Below are 12,046 nucleotides of genomic sequence, written 5' to 3' on the forward strand. Positions count from 1 at the left end.
GCGAATTCGATGAAAATCACACCAATAACAAACTTGATGTGTGGAGCAAGGCATAGTCAAGCAACCAAAATAAAGTGTGTGGAACAATTAAATACAAGTCAAAAGTAGAAAACAACGGCGAGAAGAACACAAAGAAGAGAAGAACACAAAAGAATTTATTGACCCAGTTCAGTCCAAATTGACCTAGTCTGGGGGAGAGAGCAGCCCTCCGATTCACTATATGATGAGTAACATTACAAAAGAGAAATCAATGGGTTACAAGAATAAGTCTCCCGCCTAATTCTACCCAAAGCCCCAATCTCTTCCCGTAATTAAGAGACTCAATCCTAATAGTGTTTCCCAAGGTGAATCAACCCTCAAACCCTATGTTTGTTGTTGCCATTCTAAACCCTTGTTTCAGCCCCCTCTATCTCTCTCAAAGTTTGCTCTGATACAAGGTCTATATTTATAATAAACATATAACTCATAAATTTGGAACGAATACCACACTGAAGATACGTTTTTTTTTCCTCCTTCAGTGAAAGAATATTTGCATAAAAAATATAATATTTCCTTTCAAAATATATTTGCATCAAATCGTTCTTCATACGATACAAAAATATATTTATTGTCCATAAATATATTTTCAGCACAAAATATATTTGAAACAAATCTTTTATATTTTTAGCAACAATATTCTCCATCCATCAAATTTTGAGTCATACTACAACATCAATCAAAGTATATTGCCGACATTTTTAAATGAGGTCATCTTTCTAATTATCGATACTCAAATATCCCTCGTGAGCTCAATATGAAGTATGCTTCATCTAATCGTGTCATTTGGAACATTATTATTTATACATTTCGATTTCATTGCATTATCAAGACTTTTACTATCTATTAAAATACTCTAATCTCCTTTCTTCTTTTTTTGTACAACTCTAATCTCTTCTCTTCTTTCTCTATGATTCATTTTTGTTAACAATTACACATGGATATAGAATTACCACACTATTATTGTGAATGAAAAGAAAACAAGTTTGTGCCTTTCCCATTTTATCTTCACCATGTTTTATCCCTTTGTATGGGTCCTAAACAACATGGGTTGCCCGTGATATGGGACCACAACAATTCACAAGATCCAAATCTAATCCACGGGTTTCTTTTTAGGTCACTAATCAATCCTTCTTCTCTGTGTTTTTTGTTTCTTTGTCCCCACATTTCCATACAACACCCCCTTAGCTGCATGATATTCAGTTAGGGACACTTCTTTTCATCAACCAATTTTAAGAATATGTGTGTGGCTTGAAAGGGAACTTGAATCCCTCATCTTTTTTAAGGATGTGATTGGAGAAAATAATTTTATAGAGGACCTGGTCCTTATGATGATTTTTAGTTAGTTTTTCTTTGACAAGAGATTTCTAGTTGGCTAATGTCTTCTTTTTTCCGAGGACATGTATTAAGTGATTGTGCTTTATGACTTGGGTTGATCTGGTGATGTTTGAGCCTTTAGAGTGTGTTTCTTTTAAGATCTCAGATTCGATTCTCTCTGATACCAATTTCAATATGCTAGTTTAGTTTCTTAAAAAATGATTGTAGGTTTTTTCAATAATAATTGTTAATATTGTTAGTATTTCTTATTCAGACTGAACCTTAGTTCACCTAAAAATCTTGGCTCAAAGGGGATGATTGCTCAATTCTATAGAAACCCTCACACGAAAATCATGACTTTCGATGTGAGACTCCAAATTGAGTTTATGAAACTCTTCTTACACATGAAAATCGATTACAATTTTGTTAAAATGTTTTTCGAATTATCCTTGTCATCCCAAATTATATTTGACAGTTGTCTTAATATTATTATATTTAATATGTCGAAATTAATTTTGATCAATAAAATCACTTTTTTTACCTTAGAGAAAAGAAATGAGTCTAAACATGCATTTATATGGAGATGACTAGGGAGATCTAGCATCAATGTCATGAAGTGTCAACTATAGTAACTTCTAAACATGTACTATTTAGAAGCAAAAGAAAAAGTAAGAAATCTTGAAGGAGTACGACCGTAACGTCATCGACCCAGCACGAAAGGCTGAAGAAGCTTCTTTATGTGTTTGTTGTCTCTCACAATAATTATAAAAACTCATTTTAGTAAAAATAAATTGTTTTAAAATAAATGTCGTTTTAACTATTTTCATTAGTGTCTTTAATTATTACTATGTATCAAAGCATGTATTCTACTTTAATTTATAATGATGGAAAATGCACCAATAAATAATAAGACTATTTTAGTAAAAAGGTAATGTTCTTAGACAGTATAATTACATTTTTTAATATATGTATAAAAAGTTTAAGCGACACTTATTTTAAACGGAAGAAATATATAAAAACATGCTAGTACACATAACATGAATCCATATAAATTGCTCGAGTCCATGGACTATTATGGAATTTGGATTTACTATAATCCACAATTTCACGCATTTATGTAGCCGATATGGCGGCATATTGATCGAAGTTGAATCGATATTGAACGGTTCATATTTAAGTTAGATATTTTTGTTTTAAAAATTTACATTAAAATGTATACATTTTGATTCAACGACCATTAATGTACTGTCCACGTGAATGCATGGAAGTTGTTGAACAGAGGAAACATGAACTTTATGTTATCCACAAGAGAGTGGTTGTGTGGACATTTGGTTGCCCATCTTCATCATTTTCTATCCATTTAATTTAAATAAGTTATTTTCACAAAGATTTAGGTCCGTTTCAATTGACTTATTTTTTACCATATGAAAATAGTTTATGCAAATAAATAAACTTTTATATTAATTAATACTCCTTCCGGTTACACTTATAAGCAAAAAAAAGGTACTTTTTAGATTCATTCAATATCTAATGTATTTGGTTTATATATACCAAATACATTATGTACCCAATGAACCAAAAAAAGTATTTATTTTTTTTTTTTTATAAATGTGACCGGAGGGAGTAAGTTCTTACCACCGAAAATTGTATCCTCTTTTTTTTATAGGGAAAATAACTTATATCATTTCATTAAAAATTAAATCAGTAATACATGTTGGAATTTCATTAAAGATGTGGAAGCTAGGTAATAATGTGGCTGCCTTAGCTAACTCATGAGCAACCTCATTTGCTTGCCTCTTAATAAACTCGACATAAGAGTTTATTAAAAAGGTATTACAAAACTTGATATTTTTATCCATAATGGATCCAAATTCGGTGCTATCTCCTCTGCCTTTGTTAAAATAACCAGCTACTGTTTTCGAATCTACCTCAAAATCAACATTTGTGAGCTGAAGTTCATTGATCCACCGAATTGCATGATAAAGTCTCAAAGCTTCTCCAATGTCAACTGGACACAGTGGTGAAAACCACATGGTCTTGGAACGAACGTGGTTTCCTTGTGAATCGCGAATACACATGCCTATGCCTACTTTATAACTGGATGTAGAAAAAGAGGCATCGACATTGCATTTGAGTCTACCACTGGTTTCCTCCATCGGGTACTACCTTGCCTGTTGTCCGTATTCTGACCAATCTGACATTGAGGACCTGTGCTTGCAGGTGAGTGAACCTGACCTAAGAGACCCTGCTTTCGATTCGTGTTCCTCCATCCTTCTAGGAGATGCTTAGCTCTTTCCAGAATTGTAACCGTCGACTCTAACACCTGTTGCCACAGCTTTAGATTGTGGGATTTCCAAATACTCCACATTATTGTAACAATACTCTCCATTTGACTTGTTGACAACTTTTGCAATAGATTGAATATAATGCTAGGTGCATTATCAAACTGATTTAGGGATGGTTTTTTCATAAACTATCTTGACAAACTTATGAATAATTCATAAAATCTTATTTATTTGTATAAACTATTTTGCACAAGCTCGAAAACAAGTCAATCCAAACGGTTCCTTGAGTTACTTTCTTGATTTACTATGATTTTGTCGTCTAAATGTGATGTTGTTTCCTTCATCGTTTTAGTTTCTCTCGTTCTGGAGTTTGTTTGCTTCATATTTTTAGATCAGATTTAATTGATTACAAATGATTTGACTTCACTAGTATAATCGTTATAGCTTTCAAAGCAAGGATATTTTGATCATTTGATTCAATAGGTTATGTTAGTTTGTTCGCATATTCATCAATGTTTTTTCAGTTTTCAGTGATATTGAATTTGTTTTGTTTTTTTTAGGTATTCTATCTAAATATTTGTATAGTTATATAAAGTGTATGTTACCCATTCTTTCATTTATTTTTACAAAATGTCGCCCATTCTTATCATCTTCCATTGTCACATTTTTTTGTTGGGTCAATTTTCGCATTGTCGTATTGAGACTCCTAGAAGCATCATCCAATGTTATCATCATCATCATTAGCTTTGGCTCTTGTGGCATCCTCTAATGTCTCTATTTGGCATTAATATTTTTGTTTTTTACTATAACGTGTACTTATGTTATGCTATCTCTATTTTTCTCCATGTCGTGCAAAATATTGCTAGCATGTTAATTAGTGCATATTATTCATGTGATTTGTTGTTAATCATAAGACTTCATCGTCGCAGAAATTTATTATATTTGACTTAAACTATTAACTTGTAGTAATAACAATTGTGTTGTGTTGATGTTGTAGATTGAATTTATTTCAAGATTTTTTTTTCAAAAAGAAAATATCATTTTGAATGTGAAGCTAGATTGTGATAATTTTCTCTTTATCTCTTCTTATTAATAAAAATAAGTATTTTATAATATTTTTGAAACATTTATTTCTCTCATACTTTCGTTGTATATATTTACTCTCTTTATTACTTTAACTTTTGTGTCAATACTTACTTTTTTGTATATATTGAATTGTCTCATAAATTACCATAAAATGATGATTCAAGAAACATACATTTGTCATTATTTTAGTTCCAAAAAATTAATAAGGATAATAATAACTCAAATAATGAGGTATCTAAAATGTATTATCAATCCAGAAAACTTAATTAAATTTTATCGATGCAAAATTAAATAAAGAAATAAATACATTTGAAAATGATTAAAGATATTATTATTATTAAAAAGTGGTTAAGTTTTTTTAACAATAAAAAAGTGACTGAGATAAAATGAGCTTTTCCTTGTACTTGTACAGTTCTGGAATATATATATAGAGTTAAAATGTACTTGTGGTCAGTTTCACTTGCGTCATGCGATCTAATTGACTGATTTCTTTGTTGCAGTACTACTTCTTCTGAATCATGGCAGGTGCTATCTACACCTCCCATTTTTCCTATCTTACCCATACCCAAATTGACCAAAGAAATTAAATTCAAGTGAAATTTACAAAAACGTTGGTTTAAGGTTGGTTTAAGTTTCATAATTGGATTTCTCATTTTTACTTGTTCAATCTTATTTCTCAATTTCGCTATATAATTTTATTTTAAGGCCGAAAAGATCGTACATTAAATCAAACAATCAAAGCACAAGAAGTGCTAAGATCGAAAGATCTAATTGGTCGAGTGTTCCATTGAAAGAAATCATAATAAAAACCTTCGACATTGAATTTGTGCCAAAATTTTAACCATGTCAATAAAAGGATAAAACCAATCAATTTCCAATTTTTATGGTGCCATTTACATCAAAAGTTTAGAAATACAAGGAAAATGAGGCCTGATTTATGACCTACACAAAAAATACTAACAAAAGCAAAGGGTCAAGTAAGTCTAAGTATCTAGAATCCCACAATGCTCTATAAAATTCACATCAATCCAAAAGTAAGAACAAAAAAAATTCAAAAATCAAAAGTAGGAATCTAGATAATGATATGAGTGCCTCCTATTATACTGTAGTAAGCTAGCATAAGTCCTGTCCCATATTCCAATATACATACACTCGTCGTCAGGACTTACTGAAACGCCAGAAATTTCGCCAAAGAAATCGATTTCTTGACTCTTTTCATAATTTGCTGTTGTACTATAAACATGCACAAAGTCGGCAGGTTCAGCAACGACCATAAATTGACCGTCTGAAGAAAACCTAATTGACCGGCTCGCCCCGAGATTGTTCTTGAGAATAGCAATCGGAGATGACACGTTTCTGGCGTCCCATACTCTGCATGTCTTGTCTTGATTCCCGGTAGCGAATGCTAGTCCATTGGGATGCCATGCAGATGCAAATGAGTAGTCTTGATGACCACTCAAAGTGGCGACAGTCTACAATATCAAACGAGTCTCAAACATGTTAGTGGGGGGAGCTTCTTCGACGTAGGATGTTGCTTTTGAAAACCATAAAGCTACAAAGTAACTGATGCGACGGTTTGAGAGATCTTTTGATAACAGCTAATGACATATCCATAAACTGTTTTCTGCTTAATTCCATAAGCTTATGAAAACATTTTGTAGCTTATATGAAAACAAATTTGACTTTTTTTTATCTTTTGTTATAAAAATAGCTTACACAAGTACTTATATGATAAACGCTTATACTATAAGCATTTAATTAAGTAGTTTATCCAAACAGGGTCTCTATCTCTCTCAAATGAGACTAAGGTACAGCTGGGATCAAATAAACCGGTGAACTGGCCCCAGCTGAACCGGCCAGCTCGGACTGATTTTTAAAACATTGGAACAAACTTATGACTTATGTTGATGGTTGGAAATAACTGCAAAATATTCTTAAGTTTAATACTAACAGTTCAATAAAAAAAATTAAGAAGCCAAGCAATGAAGACAGGCACTTTTCGGGAGGTTGGGGGATTTACAATATCCAAGTGCCCGATAAGAAACTAATCATCTCGACAATCATATCCATCACTCTCACACCCGAAAAAAGAAGAAAATCGGAAACATAAAGTTATGAGAAACAAAAAGCAAATCAAAGTATTTGATCTAGTAGCAAGTGCATGGAAAAATATAATACCATTACCAAGGAAAGTCAATAAAAGACATCAATAGTAATAGACATCAATAAATGTGTGCAAGAGGAACCATGTACCTTCCCGTTTTGAGGATCCACCAGCAGTCCCTCTAAGTTATCTCCAACGACAGTCATTAGTTTGCGGTCAGGACTGATCGATGTGTGCTGCATCAAGAGTAAAATACTTTGCAATCAATGTGTGTAAAATTAAAATCACAAATATTTTTAAAAGTGAAGCAAAATATCCAATCAAAACAGCATTTTCTTGGATTTAACTACTAGTACGAAACAATTGGGAAAAATATTGAAGTTCATGGAAATTGTGAACACAAATGAAACGACCATACGAGCATGAAACACAAATTCAATCCCATTTGGTATTGCTTGATTATGCTACAATTCCTTTTAATTTTAATCAAGACATGAGATTTGGAATCAAGATCCTGCAAGTATTGTATCAATTGAAATCAAGATTCTTCTAGTATTGTTTCAATTTTCATGCTAATCTTTATTTTCAGTTCCTCATTTGTTCCACTACAATGAAAAGGTTTGTTCAAGGTAAGCCAATTGAGAAATTCAAAGCTCCTACAAGGTCGAATCATTTGTTTGTTCGGCAATATCAATAGAATCAACAAAACACGACATGTTGCACAGATGATGCAAAAGGGAAGGAAAAAAAACTGTATCTCAGAATGCTAGAAGAGTACTTACATTCACGGGCCAAGGGAAGTGTAGTTGATTCAAAAGCTGGAACTTTTCAATGTCATATTCTCGAACGCCCGAATCGTTATTGGCAGCTATAAAATGAGTAGCACCACTAAAAAAGTTTCCATGTCAGACAGCATTTCCAAAAACCGAGACAAATATAGCCAGATAGTATGAGAAATACCTCAAGCTTTCATATATTTCAACTGCATTTGTTATAGCATTATCATCATGTGTGGTCCGCGTACAGAAGCTTACTCCTTTCTTATCCAAACGCTGCATTCAATATAGATATTATAAGCTGCATCCAATAACATTCTGCTAGAAGATTTGTTCCTAACACTCAATGCTACCTCTATCAATGTTGTCAAAGAGTGGCTATAGCAGCGCTATAGCATTGAGCAACTTGAAAAAATCGCTATAGTTCTGCAATATGTTATTTAGTGCAAAGTGTTGTGAAATAGCGACTACAACAGTACTATAGCGTTGCGGCGTGGCGGAATTTGAACAAATTGAGATTTTCCGCAATCCAAAATTGACAACATTGACCCCTATATACTATTCACGAAAATCAAACCTCGACAATATATAATAGAAATTCAACCTGAAATGAACCACTTAACATAAAATGCGCCCCTTTTTAGTACCGTTGAAGGTTATATAAATGTTTGAGATCCCACATCGACTAGAGATATAGTCAAAGTAGTCTTTATAAGGCTTAGGTAATCCCTACCTCTTGAGCTTGGGGTAGAGTTAGACCCAAAGCCCAAATTCATAGATGGAACTAAAGGTTATCCTAGATATGACGGGAGAAATAACGTAGATCCTGGCCCAATAACAGGTCACATAGTCTCTGGGGCCATCTAAGAATTTTACTCTACTCCTTATGAAGACTATTTTGGCCATATTTAAAAAAAGTGTGTTTTCTCAGTAACAAAAAAAGTATGTTTTCATGAGTACGAGTGCAAACTCAAGTTTACAATTAGATAAATGTAAGGTACCATACACCAATCACATTATTTTCTCATTATAAATTATCACATAGCAGATATGGAATAGAAAACAGCTAATTTTCCACGATTAAAAAAAAATAATCTCATCATTCGATGAAGTATAAGAAGCCGACAAGATACGTATGTGATATGGATTTACCTTACAAGTAAGCTCTCCTTGGAAACCACCAGCAACAAGAAAATTATCCTTGACAGCCAATGTGCTAATCTGCGTCTGCGAAAATCCTTCCATCTGATTTCCAGCACATCTCTAAAAGACCAAACAAAGATAACATTAATTTTATTTAACACTCCTAACTAAAGCATTTTCTCAAATGAACCATGTTAAATTTTCCAGCTTCATTAATCACCAATGTATGTTGAACAGCTGCAAATTTCTTATGATCCGTAAAAATATAAATTGTGGAGTTCTAAATAAGTATTGCATCAATCAGGGTTGTCGGTCACGGATCGCGGAAAATAGAAATTTATTGAAATTCTGCTACTCTATAATACAATAGCCTCTATTTAACAACACTCCCCACTAAATCGTGAATCACGGAACAATGGTGGTTAATTAAAATTCGGCTACACTATAGTGCTATAGCGTCGCTATTTAACAACACCGATAATAATTCAGCATGTAAAATCAAATAGGTTCCAAGTCTTCTTTCTTTATAGATGAAAAACATGTGTAAGAGATTCGACTGCAGTACCTCAGTAGGAGCTACATGCCCAAGAAAATTTATTATCTCGGACAAGTTGCCACTTAATGATGACCAGTGCTTAATTGAGTAGTTCGAGACAAGATATACATCATGTTTTGAAGTAGCCCATACCAAGTTCCTTAGCTGTATCCCATTAAAAAAAAAATGTCATCAGGCTTGTAAATTAAGTAAAATTGACACGCAGTTTGAGTTATAACAAAACAGCTTCAATTGAGCTTCTACAGCATAGTATTAGAGACACAACAATATATTTAAAGAATCTACGGATATTTTCTCAATATCTACTAATAAAACAATGTACAATAATTTGTGCAGCGCAGCACCCAAAACAGTGGCACAAGCCACGACATTTTGTTCAATCACTGATGAACAACAACCGCAAAAAATAACATATATCTAAGATACATGCATGAACTTCAACCTTCGAGTCATATATTCTTTCACCAAACAATACTAAATGCTCATTAATCATTCAAAAAAGACAGTGTAATAATCAGTGTTATCAATACTGGATTGTGGAAAATAGAGGCAAGCGAAAAATCTGCTATGTGAAACAGCGGAAACCACATAGCAATTATAACAAGTAAACTGTATACAAAAAAAGGCATGTTACATATATAAATTAAAAAGGGAAATTAAGACAGCGCAGAGCTTACGTATTTATCAACTCACCGACTCTTCAGTTTTATTATTTAAAATAACCCTAAAGTTTTCTGTTAGCAGAAATTGGAATAGCGACGGTTTTATTGGAATAGCAATTTTTCAACAAAAACTGCAATGCTATAACACTAGCACCACTATTTGACAACACTATTAACAATAGAAAAGAAAAAATTCAATAAACCTGAAAATGAAGGATGGTAGGCTTAACAGTCCTTGTATTATAGAAGAATTCATAGTATTTATCACCCTTCTGCACTTGTTTGCAATCCTGAAACACCAAACAAAAAAGAAAAGAAAAAAACATTAACCTTTTGAGTATCAAAACATTTGTCAAACAATTTCTAATGCTACTTACACCCTCTGGTCACTGTTATAAGCAAAAATTGACATTTTAGGTTCATTCAATACAAGATGTATGTGGTCTTTTTTTTTTTTTTATGGTATGATGTATGTGGTCTTTAATATAGACCACATACATCATTTATTAAATGAACTTAAAATATTAAATATTAAATTTTGTTTATAACAGCAGTGAATGAAGGGTGTACTTCCCTGCCTCCCAACAGCCACAAACCACAAACCAGTGTTGTCAATCCCGGATCGCAGAAAAGAGCAGTTTTTTCACATTCCGCTACCGCGCCATAAGGCAGGTATCTGACAACACTCTACTAAATAGTGTATGGCAGAATAACAACAATTTGTTCAAATAGAGAAACAATAGCGATTTGTTCAAATTATGCTATGCTGCAACGCTGCTATAGCCACTATTTAACAACACCGTCTGAAACAAATGAAAATAGGACAGAGAGTAAAAAACACAGAACAAAAGCAAAACCTTGTCAGCAGTCTCCCCAGATGTCAGAATGTTCTCAAAATTCCTATACTGTTCAAGCCTTGTCAATCTGTAACTTTCTCTTGTGATATTCAACATCTCCCATGGAATTCCTTGAATGTCCTTTCCCTTCCTTGCGTGTGCAGCTGATGTATCAGTCACCTTAGTAAGCTGCTCCAATCAAAATCATTAAACAAATCAAAAGCCAACACAAAAAACAAACAATTTTCTCCAAGTTCAGTTAAAACATAAATAAAACAACTCAAAAAACATCATTAAACAAAACAAAAATCAAACAATTTTACCTAAGTTCAATGAATGAATACATAAATAAAACATCCTCAAAAAAATCATCAAAAAAAAACAACAAAAAAAAAAACAAACAATTTCCCTAAAGTTCAATCAAATCATAAACAAAACAACCTCAAAAAAACATCATCAAATAAAACAACACAAAAAACAAACAATTTTATCTTAAATTCGATGAAAACATAAATAAAACAAACTCAAAAAAAACATCACCAAACAAAACAAAACAAAACAAACAATTTTCCATTAGTTCAATGAAAACATAAATAAAACAAACTCAGAAAATAAAAAATTAATACAAAAATCAAGCAAGAAAAAAGTAAAAGATTGAAAACCAACCATCTCATATTCATCAAGAGGAACATCTTCAGCAGCACCATCAAATTCTTCTTGTTCATCTACATCGTCAAAGAAATCATCTTCCTCCATATGATCAAATGGGTACATGTCATGATAGGACATGAGGATTTGTGTGATTGAATTCAACCTTAAAGTTCCAAACTTGAGTGTGAATTTTTTTGGAGCAGGAAGAAAAGGTAAAGAAAACAACAACGTTTGTCTTCTCACACTCTCTTCACCACCGGCATAATCAAAATTAATAAATTAAATTATACAATCAGTATAATTGTGGGTCCCTTGCATATTTAATGTGATAGACGAAACGATAATAGTCATAAAAAACTTACATAAGATAGAGTAATCGAGGTTTAAATATCGATCACGCATTTAGATCAACAATTTTAACATTTGTCGATTGAATTAACACTTATATTTCTTGCAACAATTTACTTTTTCACAATAAATAAACAGTTTTGATGAAAATATCATGAATTCTGGTTTTATTTAAATTGGACTACGAGAAAATTATCAAAAATCAATTTTGATTTTTCCTTAAAAAAAAATCAATTTTAATTTTTT

The 12,046-nt window shown here is 32.3% G+C and overlaps 1 protein-coding gene across 1 annotated transcript; it reads right to left on the minus strand.

Annotated features, from left to right (window-relative positions):
- Positions 1-5,568: 5,568 nt before the first annotated feature.
- LOC11440314 (uncharacterized WD repeat-containing protein C2A9.03) lies at positions 5,569-11,719 on the minus strand. Its single transcript, XM_003621683.4, has 9 exons — positions 11,468-11,719; positions 10,823-10,990; positions 10,169-10,255; positions 9,313-9,447; positions 8,757-8,867; positions 7,789-7,880; positions 7,611-7,716; positions 6,978-7,064; positions 5,569-6,196 (listed from the first exon to the last, which is right to left on the minus strand). Exons 1-9 carry the CDS (start codon positions 11,588-11,590, stop codon positions 5,783-5,785), a joined length of 1,323 nt encoding a protein of 440 aa, XP_003621731.1. The 5' UTR covers positions 11,591-11,719; the 3' UTR covers positions 5,569-5,782.
- Positions 11,720-12,046: the final 327 nt, after the last annotated feature.

The sequence above is a fragment of the Medicago truncatula genome, chromosome 7 (genome assembly GCF_003473485.1).
Source record: "Medicago truncatula cultivar Jemalong A17 chromosome 7, MtrunA17r5.0-ANR, whole genome shotgun sequence".
NCBI lineage: Eukaryota > Viridiplantae > Streptophyta > Magnoliopsida > Fabales > Fabaceae > Medicago > Medicago truncatula.